Raw genomic sequence first — 23,564 nt, forward strand, 5'->3', positions numbered from 1 at the left:
CACAGCAAGACCGGCCTTGATGAACCCCTGCTAGTGTCAGCAAGTGTCTTGGCATTGATGATCCTGATTGATTGTGTTGGGAAATGCTCATTGACGATCTTCCTTCGCGCGTTCACTTTGGGCACGTGAACACTTGAGGCGATTTGAACGAAGCGTATAAACGATCTGTACCGTTTCTATCCAAACTATGCTTATGGTGGCCGACTGTAACTTCTACTTCGTCATAGGATGTCGAGAACGCCAATATCAAACGAAATAAAGCCTCCAAAAAAAAACAGTATGCTATCAACACCAACCAACCCAATCACCAGAAAACCTCGATCAAAACAAAACCGCCTGAACACCAAGACCCATTCGCCCTAAGCCAAGCAGAAACAAAAGCCAGTAGCCCCTAACTCCGTGTCTCTCATCCCTTGCCTTTTTTTTAATCTTTTTTCTTTTGCCTTTTTTTTTTTTTTTCTTTTCTCTTTGTTCTTTCTTTCTTTCCCTTTTTTTTTTTTTTTCTTTTTTGGGGTTTCATTCTACCCCTTCACCCCCCCTCCCTCCACAACCCCCATTCCCCTTCACCACCTCCCCTGCCCAAACCCCACCGGAAACGAATTCACCTTCTTCATCCTCAACCTCGGCCTCTCCACCTCCGCACCACCTCCCGCCGCCGCAGCAGCCGCCTGCGCATACTCCGGCAACTTAAACGGCCGCAGCGCGCTGCTGCGCGGGCTGCTCGCCGACCCCACCGACCCGGCGCTCGACCCCGGCGTCGGCGGTGGGCTGATGCTCGCATACGACTTGTTGCGGTCCGCCCAGGTCTGGCCCATCACCCCCTGCCCCTGCCCCTGCCCCTGTGCGTGTTTTTGAGTGGACACGGGCCCGCCCGCTGTTGAGGACGCGGTTGAGCTGCTTAGGCTGTAGTTGGAGTTGGCGGTCGTGGGCGTGTAGGTGGTGGGGTAGGGCGCGGTGGTGCGCCGGGTGGGCGGGGCGAAGCCCATGGTGTTTTTGCGTCGTGGTGGGAGCGTGCCCATCATGCGGGGTGAGGCGACGAGTGGAGAGGAGACCATGGGCGAGCCGGGGACGGGGCTGCGCTGGCTGCTGCTGGCGCGGCTGGTCTTTTTGGAGCTGTTGTCCAAGATCCAGAAGCCGCGCGCGTTGGTGGTGGCCGTGGCGCTTTGGCGTGTGTCTTGGGTAGCGGCACGCGGCCGGGTTGGGAGAGGCGCGGGTGCAGGGCGTGGGCTGCGGCCGCGGTTCTTGTCAGATTGGTGCCGCGAGGTGAGCATCATCTGTGCTTGCTTGGTTGGGTTCTCGAGGATGTCTTCCATGTCAAAGTGGAGGCCGTGCTCGGCGTATTCCTCGAGGAAGCGAGCCGGGGCGATCTCGTCACCCCAGATGTCGAAGTACGGGGTATCCCAAGGAATGGCATCCGCATCGGGGAGAACTTTGCCCCATACCTGCTCGACGATCGAGGACTTGATGGGAATCAAAGGGGCGCCGTCACGGGCCAGGAGCTCCCACAAGTGGGGGCTGCTACCGGCTGAGATCGACGCGAAGATGCTGAGAGTCGCGCAGAGCTTGTCGAGGAGCATCTCGGCGACGGCAGGTTGAACGACCGAGCTGCAAGAGCCGATCTCGACCTTGAATGAGTCCTTGTGCGGCGTGGTCTGAACCCAGAGATCTGAAGAGTCGTAGGCAGGGCCGAGGACACCCATCTCGCACTTCAGGTTGTCGGACAGCTTGAACTCTTGGCCCTCGGTACCGTCCCGGCCAAGCTGCTGGTGTTGCACAACGGAGCTGAATCGGGTCCAGTCCGGCCAGTCGGTGCAGTTCTTGACCAGCCGGCGGAAGCCGAGGCCTTCGTGTGGCATCGCAGCCATCTGTTGCTCCTGCACCAGCGCGAGGAGGTCGTGGATGCTGTCCATGGCGTTGACGCCAACCCGCACCGGAATGATGTTGATGCAAGGGCCGGCGATGTCTTCGATGCCAGACACGGGCATGTTCCGGCCAAATATGAGGTTTCCGAACACAATGTCCCGTTGGCCAGACATCTTAGCGAGCACGAGTGCCCAAGCGGCCTTGACGAGGGTGGCCTGTGACATGCCCGCCACGTTGACCGGAATCGGAGCGATCGTCCGGGTCCGGATCGTGTCCACGTTGTGCTTGTGGGATGGACCGGAGTGCTCGACGATCTCGGTCATGGACGAGCCCTCGAGCAAGTTGCCCCAGAAGTTGACGGCTTGTTCCTCCCTAACTGCGGCGCCCTGGATGAACTTGCCAAAGGAAGGGCGTTGCATGGGATCCTGTCCGTTGTAGCACTTCTCGAGGTCCTGGATAAGCAGCGGCATGCACATGCCGTCGTACTGGGCATGGGACATGCGCATGATGAGGACGTAGTGGCCATCGGCGTGCAGGACTAGCTTGAAGCGGACGATCGACTGCGAGAGGTAGGCCGACCGTTGGGTGTCTTGCTCGACGAGCCAGTTGATGAAGTTGTCGTCCGCCGAGTGTTCGCTGCCGTAGCGCAAGAACTCGATCTGGTAAGAGCGCAAGACAACCTGCATGACCTGGCCGCGCATTGTCGTGAATAGTGTTCGAAGGATGGGGTTGGAAGCAACCATCTTCCTGCAGGCCTGCTCCAAGCGGAAAGTGTCGAGGTTGCCGTGGAGCCGGAAGAGGAAGTAGTTGGTGTTGCCTCTGCTCCTCATCAAGCCGTGGCTGATAGCCCAAGCCTGGTAGTCGGTTGCCGGGTAGACGTCCTCGACGTCTCCAGGGAAGACGGAGAGCTGTCTACAAACAGTCTCCACCACTTCCTCTTGTTCCAATCCAAGGTAATCAATCACCCCAAACGCTTCGTACTCATCCTGGAATACCGGTTCGGGGACAATGGTGTCATCCTGAGCGGTGACGTTGGCCTGAGCCTGCGCTGCGAACTCGCACAGTTCCTCCAGGGTCGGGTGCTGGAAGATGTCGGACACGTTGACCTTGATCTGCTTGCGCTCGGCAGCAGTAGCAAGTCGCATCGAGGCAATGGAGTCGCCGCCGAGATGGAAGAAATTGTCGGTAGCCGAAATCTCATCCACCTGCATCCCCAGGATATCCGCCCACAACTGCTTCATCTCGCTCTCCAAATCCCCCGTATTCATAGCAACCATCACATCCGAGCCCGACGTCTCCGTGCTCGGCTTGCTCAACTCCTGCGACGAAATCTCGTCCAACAAATCCTCAATCTCCTCATTCAACACCCCCAACACATCACGGCCCATCATCCCACCATCAACACCAGCCGGCGAAAAGCCACCACCACCCACAACATCCACATCGACATCCACCTCAGTATCAAACTCAATATCCCCCACCATCCTCTCCCCCCCCTCACACAACTGCCCCAACACCCTCCCAAACTGCCCCACCATCTCCTTCACCTCCCCCCCATCCACCAACGCCCCATCATAATACACCCCCACCTTCAACCCCCTCCCCCCCATCAAAATAAACTGCACCGCCAACGGATAACTCATCACCGGCGCCGCCCCAACCTCCACCGCCACCAAGCCCAATCCGGAACCACTCCCCGGCGCCACCGCCTCGGGCGCAATCGTCGCCGAACAGGTAAACCCGCACGCCGCCGCCGCGCTGGGGCTCGCGAGGCGGATAGTTTGGATGCCGGCGTGTTGGTGCGGGATCATATCCACGAGGGCGGATTGCATGCGCGAGAGCACGTCGGTGATGGTGGTGGTGTTGTTGTTGTTGTTGTTGTTGTTGTTGTTGTTGTTGTTGTTGCCGAGGGTGCAGCGGATGGGCAGGGTGGTGATCATGGGGCCTTGCATGTCGGCGGCGGAGTCGTCGGTGCGTCCGCTGAGGGTCTCGCCGAAGATGATGTCGCTGTTGCTGCCGGGGGTGGTGTTGGAGTGGTGGGCGAGGACGAGGGCCCAGGCCACGCGGATGAGCGTGGCGGTGGTGAAGGCTTTGGTGCTGGGTGTGGTGGGGGTGGGGAGGGCGAGGTCGGATTCGAAGGTGCATGTGGCCGAGGGGACGTGGCCGGAGGGGATGATGGGGAAGGTTGGGGGTTGGGCGCCGTCGAGGTAGGATGCCCAGAAGTTGAGGGTTTCTTGGGGTGGGGTGGTTTGGAGTTGGTGGATGAATTCGCGGAAGGCGGGTTTGGTGGGGAGAGAGTTGCCGGAGTAGACGGCCTCGACGTCGGCGAGGAGCATGCCGAGGGAGGCAGCGTCGTAGGCGGCGTGGTGCATGGTGAGCACGAGGTACCGCGCGGATGGGTTCTCGACGATGGCGAATTCGGCCAGGGGGCCGCCGAGGGAAACTGGGCGGGTTGCGGCAAACTCGTCGAGGGAGCTGGCGCGTTGCCACACGAGCGGCTTGTTGATGACAGCTTGGTAGAGGCCGCCGCGCTTCTTGCCGCCTGCGTTCTCAAGTTGTACGATGTGGGTTCGCAGGATGGCGTTGGCGCCATAGACGGTGTTCCATGCGCTCTTGTACTGGGCAAGGTCCAGGCTGCGGGGGAGCTGGTAGCAGTGTTGGGCGACATATGCACCGGCTTGCCTCACCGACAGAACAAAGAGGCCTTCCTGTAGGGGCGTGCAGGGATAAACATCCTCGATGGCATCAGCCGGGACGTCACATTGCCGAACAACCTCCTCCTCGACTTCCGAAGTCCACTTGACCATGCTGAATGGGGCAGTGGCCTCGGCGTCAAAAGGAGCGAGGTTGGCACTGGCCGTGTTCGTCGCCTTCTTGGCCATGTCAGAGAGCTTGGGTGTCTGCATGATCGCCGCGACGTTGAGGGAGATACCCTTCGCGCGTGCCGCGGTGACCAGTTTCATGGCGGTGTAAGAGTCGCCGCCGACGTGGAAGAAGCTGTCGTCGGCCATGATGCGGGCAGGGGTCGACTTCATGACATCCTTCCAAAGAGCTGCCAAGGCAACTTCCATCTCGGTCGTGGGTAGGCGGCCAGACTTCTTCTCCTGCTGGACGGGCATGTTGGCTCCGAGAGCCTTGAGCTTCTTGCGATCCACCTTGCCCGAAGGCATGAGTGGAATCTGCTCCAGGGGCATGATGACCGACGGCACCATGTAAGCAGGGATCTTCTGACCCAACTTCTCCTGAATAGCAGACACGTCGAACTCGCCGAGATTGGTGTTCCTGGCAGAAAAGAAGACGACGAGGTGACCCTCTTGGGCAATCTCGGCGACAACATTCTCGATGCCAAAAACAACTTCTCTAAAGGCTTGTTCGATGTCGCCAAACTCAAGTCTCTGGCCACGGATCTTGGCCTGGGTGTCTTTGCGCCCGACGTACTGGAATGAACCATCAGCGTTCTGTGACACCAAGTCTCCAGTCTTGTAAAGTCGGGTGCCGCGGCGTGGAGTGGCCCACTCGGGGTTGGTGATGAAGGCATCCTTGGTCTTGACCGGTTCATTGAGGTAGTGCCGGGCGAGAATAGGCCCTTCAATGAGGAGCTCGCCAACGCTGCCAATGCGGGCGAGGCGGTTGTGGTTCTTGGGGTGAACCACCCAGTAGCAGCAGGAGACGGCCTTGCCGATGCACTTGGGGCTGGACTGCTCGTTGACAAAAGAGTTTGCAGCGCTGCCGACACAGCACTCGCTTGGTCCGAAAGCATTAACAAGACGGATCTTGTTGGACCAGGTAGCGATGTGGGAGGTGGTCATGGGCTCGCCGCAGAGTGCGAGGCAAGCGAGAGTGGGAACAGCTTCGGGTTCAAGGAGAGACGCGACGGTGGGCGTAATGACAGCGAAGGTCGTCGCGGACCGGTTGATGAAGGAGACGAGCTGGTCGGATCTCTCCTCTTCGGTCGGAACACAGACGGTCGCACCAACCATCAGAGACCCAAGAATCTCCAGGAAGCTGGCGTCGAAGCTGTAGGAAGCAAACTGCAAGACCCTCTCCCCGGGAAGCTGACCAATAGCCTGGTGATAACCCTGCATCGCGGTGCAGAATGAGCGGTGTTCAGTAACGGAGCCCTTGGGGGTGCCAGTGGAACCGCTCGTGAAGACGACGTAAGCCGCATCACCGCTCGATTTGACTGCCCGCTTGGTCATGAACGACCTCGGTGCGGTGCCAGGTACGCCAGATCGGCGGTTGAACATATCCCTGGAAATGGCCACAGTGGGAAGGCCAAGACGGTTGAGGCACATGTCCGCCTGGGAAGGCGAAGCGAGAATCCGCTTGGCCTTGACTGTGTTGGTAATCGATCGGAGGCGCTCCATCGGATGAGAAGGATCCATGAGGACGACTGTGGCCCCGGCCTTGAGAACGGCAAGCATGGCCACGACGATCCAAATGGACTTCTCGAAGCAAAGCGGAACGACCTCTTCGCGCTCAACATCCGCAAGGAAGCCCTGGGTAATCCTGCTGGACAGTAGATCGAGCTGTTCGTAGGTCAGAACATCGTGAGTAGACCAGAGGGCTTCCTGGTAGGGGTTCTCGGCCGTGCGCTGAGAAATCATATCCTCAATCCGCAGGTCGAGCGCTGCGGGAAGAGATGCGTTCCAGTTCCAGAGCTGCTGGACATCCTTGTCGGAAGCCATGTGGAGGTCAACAGGCTTGACTTCGGGGTTCTGAACAATCTGTGATAGGATCGAGGCGAAGGTGCCCGCCATGTCGTTGGCGCGGTCGTCGGAGACCTTGTCGCACCAGTAGCTCATGTGCAGCCTCAGAGCTTGACCATTGTCGAGGGCTTGGACAACCACGTCAAACTATTTCTCGTTAGCAACCTAAAAAAGATCTCCGATGGACTCTAGAAACTCACCTCAGTCGGATCCTGACCACCGAGAGGCCGTAATGACACGGCGGAGACATCCTCACCCCCAGGCATGGCCTTCTGCAGGGTCATACCCGTGTTGAACAGAGTACCCGAGCCGAGCTCGTGCGTAATCTCGGCAAGCGAGGATGTCTGGTGCGCAAGGCTATCAATGAAGTTGTCGTGAACAGCCTCGGCAATCTGCGCGATAGTCTGATGTTGCGGGAGAGCGACCCTCGAGACCAGGATGTTGACCAATGGGCCAACAATGTCGCCAATCTCCTTGACAGGGAGGTCGCGGCCCGAGGTGACAATGCCAAAGCAGGCCTCGTCGCGGTCGGCGTTGACATACTCGCGGAGGGTCAACGCCCAGGTGACCTGCAGCAAGCTGAATAGCGAGACGCCGAGGTTGCGGGCGGCGCTCTGCAGCTTGGTGTAGTTGATCCGGTCTACAGGTACTTCGGTTTTGTGAAGGACCTTCTCCGCGGACAACTCGTTGTCGGTAGGTAGGAAGCAGGGGTCGACACTCTCCAGCGATGTCTTCCAAAAGTCGATGTCCGCGGCGGCGTCCCGGGAATGGATGTAGTCGGTGTAGTTCTTGAGGAGGGGCTTGGTGGCGTCCAGGGGCCGGGCCTGGCAAGTCGTGCTGAAGTCCCGGAGCATGATGGCCATGGAACCGCCGTCGGCGATTGCGTGGCTGAGAAGGAAGCTGCAGAATACTCTACCGGTACCAGCTTGGCGCACAAGGCGGAGTTGGTGCTGAGGTGCGCGGCGACTGAGCATGTCCTTGGGGATGTCTTGAATCTTCAGGAATTCGGCCAGATCAGCCTCGCCCATTGAAGCGCGGATCTCATCTTCAATGACATCCGGCTCGTAGTCTTTGAGGACGAGCTGGTCATAGAGGCCATCAGTTGAGTCCTGCTCGACGAAGATTGTCCGTAGTACGGGGTGGCGGCGGACAACGGCCTTCCAGGCCTGCCGCAAATTGTCGAAGGTGATAGGGATGTTAGTGTTCGACTCAATCTCGTAGACTGACCGGAACCAGTACATCTCAGCATCCTTGCTCTGGCTCAACAACATGCCCTGTTGTGAGGGTGTGCAGGGATAAATGTCCTCCACGTTGCGGTCTGCAATCCCAAGTGCTTTCAGGGCTGGATCTTGGGTGAGCTGCAAGCCCAAGCCTTCGGAGACCTCGAACTCATTGATGCTGAGAGAATCTGCGTCGCGGGACCCGAGGACTCGAGCCATGTGCTCAAGACTCTTCTGGTAGTTCCCGATCCAGCGCTCTACGTCGTCGCGGCGGCTCATAGTCTTGTTGAAGCTGAAAGTAAAGACCAGCTGGTTGTTCTCGCATTCGGCGTTGATGTCAATGAGTGAGAACTTCTTGTGCTTCTCGCTAACCTCGAATGAGTCGATCTCGATGTTGCGGAAGTGGACCTGCTTGAGAAGGGCATCCTTGCGCTCCATCTGCTGGAAGGACCCGAAATAGTTGAAAGCCACCTCAATGCTGAACGGCTTGCGCTCAAGGTCGAGGGTGCTAAAGTGCGAGAAGCCCTTGTAGGGGGTGTTGCGCCGGGCATCCTTGACTTGCTTGACGTATTCCGAGATGTCCTTGTTGCAGCGGCGGCTGTCGACCCAAACTGGAGCAATTGTGGTAAACCAGCCGACAGTGCGGGAGAGGTCGACGGAAGGATCCCAGGGTTCGCGGCCATGGCCCTCGTTGTAGATGGGCGGGATATCCCGGTCCTGGAAGGTTGCTGCGAAGGAGTGCATCACTGCGGCGAAGAACAAGTCGAGCGACTCAGTCCCCTGGGCGTCATTGCAAGGACCAAGAAGCAACTCCGAGGTGGCGGTAGAGAGCACAAACTGGTGGTGCTCAAAGTCCTTGGCGTAGTTGGGCTTGCCAGCCATGCCCCAGTACTTGTAATCCGGGCTGGCAACCTCGAAGGGGACCGTGGCAGTGCCGGTCAAGGACTTGCGGTGCGTGTTGAGCAGCCCGCACCACTTCTCGAATGACATGCTGCGATAAGCCGAGATGGCCCCTCCAACGAGGAAATCCTCAAGATCCTTGATCACGACACGCCACGAGACAAGGTCAATGACAAGGTGGTGGGCAGTCAGGAAGAGGTACTGCTCATCACCGATGTTCAGCAAGTCGCCCGCAAACACCGGGCCATTCTCGAGATCCAGGGACTGCTGAGTCTCACGGATTTGCTCAACGGCCTCGGCCGAAAACTCGGCGGTGGAAGCTAGCAGATCCCAAGAGCGGAAGATGTACGAATCCTCCACCACGGGCTCAATCCACTGCTTGAAGGCACGCCCAAGCTTTTGGAAGCGGGCCCTTAGCATGGCGTGGCGCTTGACGACGACATCCAAGGCTTGGCCAACGCGGTCCTCGGAGAGGCGTTCTTTGTCGGTGGAGACCTTGAGCAAGAAGCTCTGGTTGAAGTGGTTTTCGCCAGGCGAGAGGCGGGTAAACATGCGCTGGATGGGGGACAAGCCGAACATGGTGATGTTGTCGTCTTCCTCTTCCTCTTCATCCTGGCCGTTGTTGGATGTTCCCACGGTGAGGGTTTCTGCGGCCGCAGAAGACTGAGAGGGAGCCAGATCTAGGTTCTCGAAATGAGCAGCCAGCTTCTTGATAGACTTGGCTTTCAGGAGCTGCTCGATAAGAAGTGGAATGCCCTTGCCGCGGGCCTGCGCGACGACCTCCATAGCACTGATGGAGTCACCGCCCATCTTAACAAACGAGCCGGCGGAGGGATTGATGGATTGCTCCGGGACATTGAGGACCGCGCTCCAGACTTGGCGGAGGATTTTCTCGATGGCTGTCAACTCCTCCTCATCGGCGGCGGAAGCTTCTGATCCCATGCCAGTGCACAGCTGGTACATTTCCTGAGTCATGTTGTTGAAGCAACCGGTAAGGAAGCGGCGGTCGGTCTTGCCAGAGGCCATCAGGGGCAGCTGGCTGGCCACGATCCAGCACGCAGGGACCATGAAGGACGGTAGCACGCCGGCGAGCTCCTGGCCAACGACGGCGGTAGTGGACGAGGCATAGTCCCCAGCCAAGACATCCAGGCCCTCGGCAGGGTCTGACGCGAACGACAACCGACCGGCGACCTTGGAACCAGTCGCCGCCTTGAGCGTCAGAACAGCCACAAGCTTGTTGGCGCAGACACCCTCCTTGATGAGAAGAACCGACCCCTGTTGGACTTCGGGGTGCTTGATCAAATGCTCCTCAATCTCACCCAACTCCAGCCGCTGACCACGGAGCTTGACCTGGTTATCGCGACGGCCAAGGTACTCCATAGTACCACCCTCCTGGTACCGAACAAGATCACCAGTGCGGTACATGCGGCGGTATCCACCGGCCCAGGCAGGTTTGACAAACGCCGCCTTGGTCTTGACCTCGTCATCAAGGTACCCACGAGCCAGAATCGGGCCCTCAACAAGGAGCTCGCCGATGGCGCCGATGGGGACGAGCTTGTTGTGGTCGCGGGCGTCGCCAATCCAGGCCACGCTGCCGACGCTATTGCCGATGGAGCTCTTGCCGGGCCGGAGGGTGGTGGGGTCGGTCACATCGTGCCCGGCGCAGATGACGGTGCACTCGGTCGGGCCGTAGGCGATCAGCACGCGACGTGTGGGGGCACGCCACTTGTCGATGAGTTGGGAGCTGGCAGCCTCGCCGCCGAGGAGGAGGGTGGTGATGGATGGGGTTCTTGAGGGATCCAGGAGTGCTAGGACCGAAGGGGTGAGAAGGGCGTGGTTGACGTTTTGGGCATTGACGAAGTCCATCAGCTTGTCCTTGTCCATGCGCTGCTCCTCGGAGGGGACACAGACACAGCCGCCCATGACCAGGGTGGTGAGGATTTCAGTGATGGAGGCGTCGAAGCCGTACGAGGCGAACTGCAAGGTGCGCGCCTGCGGGGTGTAGTTGAAAGCTCTACCGTGCATGGTAGCGCCGCTGCACAGCGCCTCGTGTTGGATGAGAACACCCTTCGGCTCTCCAGTGCTACCGCTGGTAAACAGGCAGTACGCCAGATCCGAAGGGCTCCGGCGAGCAACCGGAGAGAGGCTGGCCCGGCTGGATGCTTGGATCGTGTTCATACTGCGCGAGCCGATGAGGAGATAGGGAATGGTGAGGTTGCCGCCGATGTCGAGACCAATGTTCTCATGCTGCTCTGAGCAGACAATCAAGGGTGCTTGGACTCGCTTGACAATGCTCACCAAGCGGTCAATTGGGTGCTTGGAGTCCAGTGGAACAAATGCGGCCCCAGCCTTCATGATGCCCAGCATGGTCACAATCGTCCAGGCGCTCTTCTCAAAGCAGAAAGGAACAATGGTGTTGGGCCCAACAGAATACTCCGAGACGAGATGGCGTGCCACGGTGCTGGCAAGGTTATCCAGCTCGGAGTAAGTCAGGGACAAGTCCCAGCCAGAAACAGCGGGCATGCTTCCCTTGGTCAGGAGATGAAGGCTGATGAGCTGGTCACACTGCCCCGGAACGGCCGCCGTGATGGCAGTGCTGTTCCAGCCAAGGATTTGCTGGTGGTCCTCGGGAGTAAGCAGGCTAACAGCCTTGATCGGTTTGGAGATCGACTCCAGGACGTTGTCAATGGCCAGCGCGAATGTCGAGGCAAGACTCTTGGCCTGGTGCGCCGAAAGCACGCTGGTGCTGTAAGTCAAGTTGACATCGACAAAGTCCGGCGCGTCCCCAACATTGAGGGCGATATCAAACTACCCCTGGTTAGTATCCAACCATCAACAACCCACATCTCCACCAACAACTTACCTCGCTCGGATCCTCAACATGCACCGCCTTAAACTCCACCGTCGACTGGCTCGTCCCCGGCGGCGCCAGCCTCTGCACCGACAACACGGTATTGAACAACCTCTCACCCGCACTAAGCCCCAACCCCCGCTGAATCTCCGCCAGCGAGCAAAGCTGATGCGACAAGCAGTTCGCATAGTCCGTATGCGCCGTCTTCAGTACCGCCTCCACCACGCTATCCTCCTCCTCCAACGACACCATGCACACCAGCATGTTGATGAACGGCCCGACCGCCTCCGCGATGCCCTCGATGGGGAGATCGCGACCGGACGCCAGGTACCCGAAGCACGGCGCGTTGTTGCCGGTGTAGACGCGCAGGACGAGCGCCCAGGCGAGCTTGTACACGCTGGCGGCGGTGGTTTCGGCCTGGGCGCAGAGGGAGTGCAGCTTGGTGGGGTGGGGGTAGGAGAAGTCGAGGTGGGCTAGTTGGCGAGCTTGGGAGGTGGAGGGTGCGGTTGTGAGGGCGGGGAATTGGCAGGGCTCGGCCCCGCTGAGGTAGGTCTTCCAGAATTGGCGGGATGAGTCGAGGTCTTGCTGGCCGAGGAAGCTGATGTAGCTGCCGTAGGCGTCTTGTGGGGTGGCGGCGATGGGGGCGCCGTCGTAGGCTTTGACCAGGGTGTCCAGAAGGGCGTTGACGGATGAGCCGTCAATTAGGGTGTGGCTGATGTCGAGCTGGATCATGACCTTGCCTGACGGTTGCTGGGAGAGGACGATGTGGTGCGGTGGGCCGTTGGAGATGTGGTGCTCAGGCCGGCCAAGCGGGAAGGAAGCCGCATCTTCGCAGATGAGGACGCTAGGCTCGAAATCCTTGAGAATCACCTGCGTGTAAGCCGACGTCGTCTTGCCGTCGATAGAGGAACTGGCTTGAACGAAGATGGTGCGAAGCATGGGGTGCTGCTTGACCGTCTTCTTCCAGGCTGCGATGAGCTTGTCGGTCGAGATGGGCTGGGACGACCTAGGAACAACCTCCCAGACGTAACGGACGGCGTAGAGGGTGGGGTCCATGGCTTGGCTGACCAAGAGTGCCGTCTGCATGGGCGAGCAGGCATAAATGTCCTGAACGTTGGCCACCGCCACACCTGCAGCCGGTAGCGTGGTCTCGAGAAGGGCGGAGAGCTCATCGTAAGTCGTCTTGAAATGGGGGAAATCCGCCAGGGTCAGCGAAGACTCCCTCTGCTGGCTGGTGACCTGGACCAAATCGGCCAGGGTATCCGAGCATGCCTCGACCCACTGCTGCACCAGGTGCCGGTGCTTGATCCGGTTGTTGAAGCCAAAGTTCATCGTCAAAACACCGTTCTCGATACCAGCGGATACATCAAAGATAGAGAACCGCGGCACGTCAGCACCGGAGTCCGATGGGGCGTGGAAGGGGGCCCAGCTCATATGGTTGAGCAGCGCACCCTGGCGCTCGAAATTCTGGAAGAGACCGAAGTAGTTGAAGGTGATCTCGACTCCAGTGGTAGCGTTTTGAGCGAACGAAGTGAAGAACGGCAGGCCCTTCTCGGGGATCCGGCGACGGAGATCCTTCACCTCCTTGAGGGAGCGAAGAACGCCGTCCTTGTGGTCCGACAGCAGGATGGGGCACAATGAGGTGAACCAGCCGACCGTGGATGAAATGTCGATGTCAGACCTCCAGGGCTCGCGGCCGTGGCCTTCGTTGAAGATGGCGACCGGGGTCCGCACGGACCGGAAAACCTGGTTGAAGGAGTGGGCGACGGCGGTCAAGAGAAGATCGAGGGGCTCGGTGTTGAAGCCATCATTAGCGCTGCCCATCAGCAGCTCGGTAGCCTGATCGTCGAGCGAGAAGCTTTGCTCAACAACTTGAGCAGCCGTGTTGTCAGCGCTGCTGATTCCCCAAAAGTCAAAGTCCTGAGCAGGAACGTCCACGACATCAACCACAGAGCTGGCACGCTCCTCCAGTAGCTTGCACCAGGTCTGGAAACCAAGAGGCTTTTGGGTCGAAGCCAGGCTCCCGGTCCGGAGGATCTCCTCAAGCTCCTGGAGAACGATCCTCCAAGAAACGAGGTCGATAACCATGTGGTGGCAAGTGATGAACAACACCGCCGTCCCGTCAGTCATCTCGTACAAATCCGCGGCCATGAGTGGGCCCTTGGTAATATCCAGACCGGCCTGGGCCTCAGACGCATACTCGATGACCTTCTGCATTGTCCAAATGGAGCGGAAGTGGCGGCATTGCAGTGAGCCGGCGGCATTAGAAGAAATGTACTGATGCCAGTTGCCACCAACTTGCTCAAACCGGGCGCGGAGCATGGGGTGTCGCTGAACGATGGCGATAAGAGCATTCTGCAGCTTGCCAAAGTCCACGGCCTCGGTGAACCGAAGCAAATGGCTCTGGTTGAAGTGGTTGGGCGCATTCGGCGCAAGCGCCATGAACCACTTCTGGATGGATGACAGAGCGAAGGGGGTGTCGGACTCGGGCTCTTCCACGAGCTTGCTCGCCGTGGTCTGGCCCGTCGAGAGTGCAGCCCGCTCGCAGAACTCGGCGATAGTCTTGGCCTTCAGGAGATCCTGAACCGTAACCATGACCCCTTCGTTCCTGCACTTGGTCACGACTTGCATAGCGGAGATCGAATCGCCGCCGAGCCTCAGGAACGAGGTGTTTGGCCCGATTGTCTTTTGACCCACGTTGAGGATGTCGCTCCAGATGTTGCGGACTTGTTCTTCCAGGGCGGTGTTCATGGCAGGAAGTTCGTCCGAGCTGCCGCCGGCAGAGCGGCTGGCGATCTGCTCGTAGGTGGCATGGTCCATGGCCTTGGTCCACTCGCTCACCATCTTCTTGTTGACCTTCTGCGAGGCGGGCATGAGCGGGATGGAGGTCAGCACAATCCAAATGGCGGGGATCATGTAAACCGGGACCTTCTGGGACAAGGTGTCCTGAATATCCGGAATCCTGACCCAGTCCTCGGGGTTGGCGATGGTGATGTCGGTTGACGAGGCGGGACCGGTAGAAGGCGTGTCCTGGACCATCGACAGCACTCCAACCAAATGGTTGGCACAGGGGCCGGAGCGCGGGTAGAGGACAAGCGCCTGGCGAACGCGGTCGTCCTTGCGGAGGTGGTACTCGATGTCCGGAAGCTCGACGCGCTGGCCGCGAATCTTGACCTGGTCATCTCTCCGCCCCAAGCAGCTGATCGTGCCGTCGGAATTGACACGGCCGAGATCACCGGTGTAATACACCCGAGAGCTGCGACCGTTAGCCCACGTGGCGGGCATTGGGCGGAAGGATGCAGCAGTTTTGGCCTGGTCCTTGAGATACCCCCGGGCAAGGATGCTACCCTCGACAACAATCTCGCCCACGGAGCCGATCGGAGCAAGCTCCGTCGGGCGGCCGAGATCGGCAACCCACATCATACCGCCGATAGAGTGGCCGATGCTGCCGTCGATCTGCGGGCCACTGACGCTGTTCTTGGCGCAGTAGATGCAGCTCTCGGCCGGGCCGTAGGTGACGATGAGCTCAAGCCCGGGGCGGCCAGACCACCGTTCGATGTTATCTTTGCCGGGGGCCTCGCCGCCGAGTACGATGGTCTTGAGGCCGGGCACGGTAGCCGGATCCATGAGGCGGGCGAAAGACGGAGCGAAGAAGGTCCAGTTGACGCGCTTCTCGTTCATGAAGCCGGCGATGCCGTTCAGGCGCGTGAAGTCGTCGGGGATGCAGATGCAGCCGCCAAAGACGAGCGTGGTCAAGAGCTCTGAGACGCTGACGTCAAAGGTGTGGGAGGAGAACTGCAGCACCCTGGTGTCGGTCGAGTAGTTGAATGCGACACCATGCTCCGCCATGCTGCTGCACAAGGTGGCGTGCTCCCAGACGACCCCCTTGGGGGTACCAGTGCTACCGCTGGTGAAGATGGCGTAGCAAGCAGAGCTAGGCGAGGTCTGCGGGTTGACGGGAGGGCCACCGTGGCGCGGGAGGCGGTCGACCATGTCCTGAGAGACTGCAACGAAGTGCTGGACTTGGGTGCAGGACACCAAGAGGTTGGTATGCAAGGCGGAGGTCACGACAACCTTGGCATCGAGGGTGCCGATGATGCTTTGCAGACGATCCAGGGGCTGCGACGGGTCGACGGGGACACAGGCGCCGCCGGCCTTGAGAATGGCCATCTGAGTTACCGGAACCCACTTGGACTTCTCAAACGCAAAAGGCACGAAGCACTCGGGGCCGACACCGAGGGACTGGAGGTGGCGGGCAAGTGTGTTGGACAAGTCGTCCAGGGCCCGGTAAGTGAGGTCTCCGTCCCAAGCGGCCACCGCAACGGCGTTCGGAGTGGTGGCGGCTTGCCGGGCAAACATGTCGTGGACGCGGTCGTTGAGAAGAGGGGGAAGCGTCTTGGTGATGGTGGCAATCTCGGCCCGGTCGCCGGGGCTGACGGTGTCGATGTCCTGGAGGCGGAGGTTGTTATTGAACTCGCCTTGGCACAGCTGTCGCAGGATGTGGTCGAATGTCGCGAGCATCCGCGTCATCTGCCTCTCATCCATGATAGAAGAGTCGTAGGAAGCAGTCAGCAGCATCTGCGAGCCCATGGGTTGGCACTCGAGGGTCAAGGCGTTGGTCAAGAAGTCAGAGGTGGCACGCTCCGAGCTCCAGGTCAGCTGGTCCTTGGGAACGGCGCCGTCGAACTCGGTGTGCACCACCAACAAACTCTGGAAGTCACAAGCAGCCGCAGCAGAAGGCGCGGCCTTCTTGATATTCTGCAGTCCGTATTGCTCATACTCGAGCATCGCAAAAGACTGAATTTGGACGCGGTCCAAGAGGGTCTTGACCGACTCGTCCCAGTTCAAAGGGACTCGGAACGGCACAGTGGCGAGAGTAGGCCCAACCAGAGAGAGGACGCCATCCAGCGGGGCGCTGCGGCCGGTGACTGAGGCACCAAAGACGACATCGGAGTGGGAACCGGAGTAGGCCGAGATGAGGAGAGCCCAAGCGGTGCGGATGAGGGTGGAAGTGGTCGAGGTGGACTTTTGCATTCTTGGGAATGGGATCTTCCGCTCCAGGAGGGCGTTGGCCAGCGGCTGGTAGGAAGACGGCAACGAGGGAGGGAAGGCAGCCGGATCAGCGCCTTCGAGCTGGTTGCGCCAGAATTCACTGGCCTCTGTCTTGTCGATGGTCCCAATGTAGTCAACAAAGGCGTGGAAGTTGATCTTAGGGCCCTGGTCCTTGTTCGGAGAGGTTGGCATGCCAGCAAGCTTCTTGTAAGCCTGGGTGACGGCATCAGCAAGCAGACCCATCGACCAACCATCGTAGACAGAGTGATGGGCCGTGAAGACAAAGCGGGTGGGGTTCTGGAGGATAACGTGTTGCGTCAACTGGGTCCCGAAACCCATCTTCTGCTGGCGGAGACCTTGGATGTAGGCATGCAAATCGTTCGACCGCGGGGTAGCCCATTGAATGGGAGCGGCGTGAAGGGTAACCTGCAACCCGGCGGGAACGATTCTAGTCCTCATGATGGCGTTCTCATCCGTGACGGCCTGCCAAGCGCGGGAGAAGACTGAAACATCAACCCAGTTGGGCAGTTGCATGATATGGTGGGCGATGTATGCGGTGGGGTTCTTTTCCGTGAGCATCATCATCCCGTCCTGGAGGGCTGTGGTTGGGAAGATGTCTTCGATGTCCTCCTCGGGGATGCCGCATTGGAGGGCAATATCCGCAAGCTGCGGGTGCTGGAACTTCTGGCGGGGAGCGGCGACAACTGCCTCAGTGATCTTTGTTGACTTCGTCATCGACCCGCAGAGATTGGTAATAGTGCCATGCTGGAAGATGGAGGCAACAGAGACAGTGATGCCCAGCGCTCTCGCCTGGGCCACGATCTTGATAGCAGTGATGGAGTCACCACCCAGGGTGACGAAGTTGTCATCCACGCCAACCTCGGCCTCGCGAAGACGGAGCACCTTGGCCCACAAAGTTTGCATCACAGCTTCTTCCTGGGTCGAAGGTTGCCGCTTCTCCGCGCTCTGGTCCGACTTGTAAGCGCCCATCGCCTCATCCGTTAGCTTAGTAGCGGCGAGGCGAAGAGTCTTCCTGTCGATCTTCCCAGACACCAACTTGGGAAGCCGGTTCAGCGGAATGAACAGTGTCGGAACCATATGCGGCGGGAGAGTCTGGGCCAACCTCGAGCGAATGTCGGCAACCAGGGACTTGATGTCGATCGTGGAGAAGACACCTGCTGCAGGGTCAGCCTGTGCGGGGAGTCTCTGGGGGAGGTGGATGAAGGCGATGAGGAACGCGTCACGGCCGACGCTGGTGCGGTCGAGCACATCGATGGCAAGCTCGGCCGGTTCGTCGATCGACGCTCGGAGCGCCGTCTCAATGGCTGTGATCTCGAGGCGTTGGCCCCGCAGCTTGATCTGGGTATCCCTGCGTCCCTGGAAGTCGATGGACCCGTCGACGTTCATCCGGGCAAGGTCGCCAGTGCGGTACATGCGCACCGGCTTGGAGCCTTCGCCGGGAACCCAGGACGAAATTTGGGGGAACGCAGCGTCGGTCAGCTTGGCGTTGTTGAGGTATCCCCGGCTGGTGTTGGGTCCCTCAAACACGATCTCGCCGATGCATCCAACAGGGGCGAGCTGCTTAGGGTTGCCGGATTCGCAAACCCAAACGCGGATGCCGTTACCGTGGCCGATGTTGGTGATAGGCAGATCCCGCGAGACCTTGACGTGAGTTCCCAGATTAGTAACCTCAGCTGGCCCATAGACATTGACTAGCGGCACGCCCTCCCAGATGTCCTTGCACGCCTGGGTGAGTTGCTCGCCACCAACCGAGAGCCATGTCAAGCTCGGGCACTCGGCAGGGGAAATCAACGAAGCAACCGTGGGCGTTAGCCAAGCGCGGTTCACACGGAGTCTGTTGATAGCGGAGGCGAGGTTGTTCATCCGGTCGTGGTCCGATGCGACGCAGAGGCAAGCACCCCAGTAGAGGGAGATAGCGAGGTCACCGATGCTGACGTCGAAGACGTAGGCGGCGAACTGCAAAATCCGGGAGTTGTTGTCAACGGCCATCACCTCACCGTTCTGTTTCCCCATGATGGCGACAGCGCTGTGTTCCAGGACGATGCCCTTGGGCTCGCCAGTGGAGCCGGAGGTAAACACAACAAAAGCGACGTCCGCGGGTTGCACCGAGTAGCGCTTCTTGACGGCCCGCTGGGAGATGCTGCGGATGGAGTTCTCCTCGACGGCGAACGGCCGGAAGCCCATGGATTTAATCCTGGAGAAAAAGGTAGGGGCGCAGAGCACCACCTTCGGCTTCACCAGGGACAACACCTTCAGGATGCTGGAGTCCGGATACGAAGGCTCGAGAGCGACGGCAATAGCGCCGATCTTGATTGCGGCGAGGATGGAGACGGTGGCCCAGACGGACTTGGGGAAACAGTAGGGGACATAGTCACCCTTCCGAATCCCGAGGGCGGTGAGGTGGTTTGCAAGTGCAGTCGTACCACGGTCTAGCTCACGGTAATTTAGCGAACCGTCCCATGCATAAACCGCGGGTGCTGTCGGCTGGTTGGCGACGTGGCGTTCCAAAGCCTGGAGGAGGGTCGTCTGTTCATATTGGATCTTATTGCGGCGGTTGTTCTTGATCTGCAGCTCTCGGTCCTTCTTTGACGCGTAGTCAATGTTTCCAATGGCCCGCTTGGTAAGGTCTTGGGCACGGCAGACCTGGTTGAGCACATGTCCGAACTGCGCCTGCAGGTATTGGATCTGTTGCTTGTTGAATACGGCAGAGTCGAAAGTGGTGGTGATAGTGACCCCATCGTCCTCCAGCGTGAAGTCCATGTTGAGGGCGTAGCTGTGGTAACCCCTCAGGTCCAGGGACACATTTTGGAACCCTATCTCTGACTTCAGCTTCTCATCCCCATTTGACAACAAAGATGACCGCTTCGGTTGGATAACCACGAGGTGCTGGAACTGACAGGCCTCGGCAGCAGACGAGCTGAGCTGCGAAATGGCTTGGATACCAATATGCCCGTAAGCATCGAACTGGAGCAGATCTCCCTGAACACGGCGCAGGAGGATGTCGATAGACTCGGCCTTGTCCCAGGTGATGCGCACGGGAGCGGTGGAAATGGTCGGGCCAGCTATAGAACCGACGTTCTTCAAGTTCGAAGAACGGCCAGAAAAGGTCTCGCCGAAGACAACGTCTTGTGAATCGATATAACGACCCACAAGTAGGGCCCAAGCGGCACGAATGCGCGTTGGCATAGTGAACTCAGACTTGGTGTTGTCGGCCACCGCCAACTTCATCTTCGCCTCGCAGTCAGGCACCGGCGTGTATGCCGAACCAATGGACTGGGGGAAGTGGCTGGCAGCCAGTCCGCCATCCGATGCCAACTTGGTGGCCCAGAATTCCTTGGGTGTCTCTGAATCGAGTTGAGACAGGTGCCGGATGTACAAATTGTGTTGGTAGACCTCCAGAGCCTCAAGCCCGGCATACTCCCGCTCCACATCCTCAAATAGGCGCGTGATTGACCACCCGTCGAAGAGAGAGTGGTGTATGGTGAACATGAAGGTTCGGCCGACCAAGCCTAGTCTTACGAGGTTGTCACCATAGCTCATGGGAAGAGATCTGTCTTGCTCGCAGTAGGTTACGAGGTCGGGCCCGGTGTGCCATGCAAGCTCAGAGTCATAAACAACTTGAACAACGCCGTGCTGGCCTTCAAAGATGCGAGTTCTCAGAATGTCATGGCGGCGGATCACCGCAGCCCAGGCGGCCTTGAAGCGGTTGATATCGACAGAGGAAGGAAGCTCCAGCGTGTGGCGTGCGATATAAGCATCAATGCGCATGGTAGAGGCGGTGATGAGAGCACCCTGGAGTGGAGTGCAGGGGTACACGTCCAGGACCTTGTCCGTTGGCGGGCTTCGGGCCTTTACGTCCAGAACGATTTCGTCAACCAGGTCGCTCGGGAGAAGACTAAGAGCGACAGGGATGTCGATCTCCTCATCCCGAACCGAGCTTTCCGTTCGTGGAGCTGCCTGGGCCAAGGCGCGGATGGTCGGGGCGTTGAAGATCTCAGCGACGGTGACGCTAATACCAAGATCACGAGCAGCCGAGGCCACCTTGATCGCCGAAATAGAGTCACCGCCAGACATCAAGAAGTTGTCCTCTGGTCCGAATGCCGGGGACTTCAGAACCTCTCTGCAGCAGGAGACGAGGATCTTCTCATTTCCCGTAAGAGGGGTGGAGGGAGTCTCCATCCTTGCAGCGGTGGCGGTAGCGGTAGCGGTGTTGCTGGGGCTGGCGGTGGGAGTCGGCTGAGCTTTGAAGTTGGAGTAGGAAGAGAGCTGCTTGATGGTTGACTTGTTGGCAAAGTCAAGTAGTCGTCTACGGTCAACCTTCCCAGAAACGAGGTAGGGGAGGCTAGCAATCGGAATGAAAAAGCTGGGAACCGCCGCCGCGGGGAGGTTGCCACGAAGGGCGTCCTTCATGCTGCGCAACGCAGCCGCTTGAGCCTCATCAATGGGGTGGATCTGAATCGCTTGTTCAAGGTCGCTGGTCGTCCCAAAAGAAAGGAAAGCGGCAAGCATTTTGTCCCCGACGGGGCTGATCACATCGACATGGACATCGACGGCTGATGGCATGGCCTTCACAACATGGAAGCGGACCTCGTCCAATTCCATGCGCTGACCACGGATCTTGACCTGAAAGTCGGCGCGGCCCGCGAAAGCGATGGATCCATCCATGGACTGGCGACCGAGATCGCCGGTCCGGTAGAATCGGCGCTTGGAGTTGGCCGGAGTGGAAGGCGTCTTGCGAACCCAAGCCGGGTTCTGGATGAATGACTTGGAGGTCTTGGCTTCGTCATTGAGGTAGCCCTGGGCGAGGATGGGCCCCTCGACGATGATCTCACCAACAGCGCCGATGGGGACGAGCCTGTCGCTGTCATAACGATCGGCAATGAGCATGCGCCCACCGATCGCATGTCCGAGGGACTCCTTCCAGGGCTTCTTGGCTTGGGTCTGGACGGAGAACTCATTCTTTGCGCAGTTGATGCAGGTCTCGGCAGAACCGTAGCCGATAATGAAACGGTCCAGCGCCGGAGTCCACTTATCGATATTCTCCTGACCGATCGACTCGCCTCCGAGAATGAGGGTCCGGAGCGTCGGGACAGCCGCCGGGATCAGAAGGCGAGCAAAGGACGCCGCGAACAGTGCACAGTTAACGCCCATGCTTTCCATAAACTTGGTCAGCCTCTTTGGCTCGATACGGTCATTATCCGATGGGATGACCATGCAGCCGCCATGAACAAGAGGCGTGATAAGCTCGACCACAGAAACGTCGAAAACGTGAGACGCAAACTGGAGAACCCGAGTACGCTCGTTCATGTGGAACTCGCGCCCGTGCTCCCAGACGCTAGTCGCAAGGGTGCTATGTTCCCACTTGACACCCTTTGGAGACCCTGTGCTGCCGCTCGTAAAGATGACATAGCACAGATCATCGGGTTGGACGTGGGGGAGCGGGGCGGCGGCCGCGGGATCATGGTCCAAGTCGACGCAAATGAGATGACGAACGGGGGTTTGCTGGTCCAGGCTTTTGGCGAGAGTATCATGGAGGCCGGCGTTGGTCAGCACAATTGGGGACTTGAGCTGACCCAGAATGTCGTTGCGGCGGGCGGCGGGGTGGCTGGGCTCAAGCGGAACGCAGGCACCACCAGCTGCGAGAATGCCGAGGAGAGCAACTGGCGTCCACTTCGATTTGGTCAGGTAAAAAGGGACAAATAGTTGCTGTCCGTTAGCCCGGGCATTGAGGTAATGTGCCGCGCCGGAGATGGCACCAGCAAGGCGGAAAGCCTGCTGAGCGAGCTCGACATAGGTGAAGCTTCCATCCCAAGCGGCGATGGCGATTTTGTTCGCGTTTTCCGGCTTCGCACACCTCGCTAGAATGAGGTCATGCACGCAACTATCGAGCTTCGGGGGCAGCGGGGCGCTGAACTGGACAATGCGGCTGTACTCGTTACGACTGACAGTGTCGATGGACTTGACGAGCAGGTCGTCGGCGTCAATACGGCCAACCGTGCGAAGCTTGAGCGTCAAAGTGTTTAGCACATGGGCGAAGTTGTCGACAACACTCTGCGCCCGCTCGCTAGACATGGCGTCCCGGCGGAAGGACAGGTGAACATGCACCATTGTGCCCTCCGCGACGTTGACAAATGCAGTTGCCAGAGACTGTGGTTTTGAAAGTCAGCCACCAACTTCTAGCGGGTCAGATCGTGGTCAAACTTACAGGGAAATGCATGTCGGGAAACCTGGGCTTCCTCGAATGCAGGTGAATGGCAGTTGCGATAGTGCCAAAGCCGGTACCCTCGGCGAACGCTCCCAGCGAGTGGAAAGGTAGGGTGTGGCCCATGGTCAACTTCATGTCCTGTTCGGCGGCGCGCATGACGCCGATGAGGCCATCATCGCGAGACATGGCCATGGTTGACAGCCAGGCAGCCTGCTCACGGTCGAGACAAACACCGAAGCTGACCGGCCCATCCTCGCCGGCATAGGACCGGAGAAGGACGGCCCATGCCGCGAGGACGAGGGTGTCCTCGGAGAGGTTATGCATTGAAGCAGCCTCCTGGAGGTTGCCTGTATCCACAGCCATGACGGCCTTGGTGCGGGTGTACCCTTCCTGCCCGACGGCGGCGGGGAGGTGGGTGGAAGGGGTGCCATCAAGCCTGTCAAAGAAGAGGGGCGCATCTGGGGCGGCTTCCACAGCTTGGAGCCGCTGGGCCCAGAAGGACTTGCGGGTGATGTCGTTGGAGAGCCTGGAGGCGTGCATTTTGGCGATTGTCTTGCTCAGGGTATCAGTGTGGTAAGGCACAGCTGCGGCGGGGTTGTGGAGGTTAAAGTATGACAATGAGGGCGGGGGTGTATCCTGTTGTGAGTAGCAAGTTCTGGCAGGGGGTCAATTTAGAGGAGAGAAAGAAAAATGGGCAGGCGAGGGCGTTGAAACAAGCTGAGATCGCAGCAAGGCGATGGTTA

General features: G+C 59.1%; 1 protein-coding gene across 1 annotated transcript; it reads right to left on the reverse strand.

The window, feature by feature from the left end:
• Positions 1-557: 557 nt before the first annotated feature.
• F5144DRAFT_660677 (non-ribosomal peptide synthetase) lies at positions 558-23,361 on the reverse strand (the record flags this gene model as incomplete). The annotated part of the gene is made up of 5 exons (XM_066793268.1): positions 558-6,719; positions 6,773-11,500; positions 11,556-20,408; positions 20,472-22,763; positions 22,822-23,361. The coding sequence occupies 5 exons, from the start codon at positions 23,359-23,361 to the stop codon at positions 564-566; spliced, it is 22,569 nt and encodes a 7,522-aa protein (XP_066638995.1). The 3' UTR covers positions 558-563.
• Positions 23,362-23,564: the final 203 nt, after the last annotated feature.

The sequence above is a fragment of the Chaetomium tenue genome (genome assembly GCF_020726465.1).
Source record: "Chaetomium tenue strain MPI-SDFR-AT-0079 chromosome Unknown F5144scaffold_7, whole genome shotgun sequence".
In the NCBI taxonomy this organism is placed as follows: Eukaryota; Fungi; Ascomycota; class Sordariomycetes; order Sordariales; family Chaetomiaceae; genus Chaetomium; species Chaetomium tenue.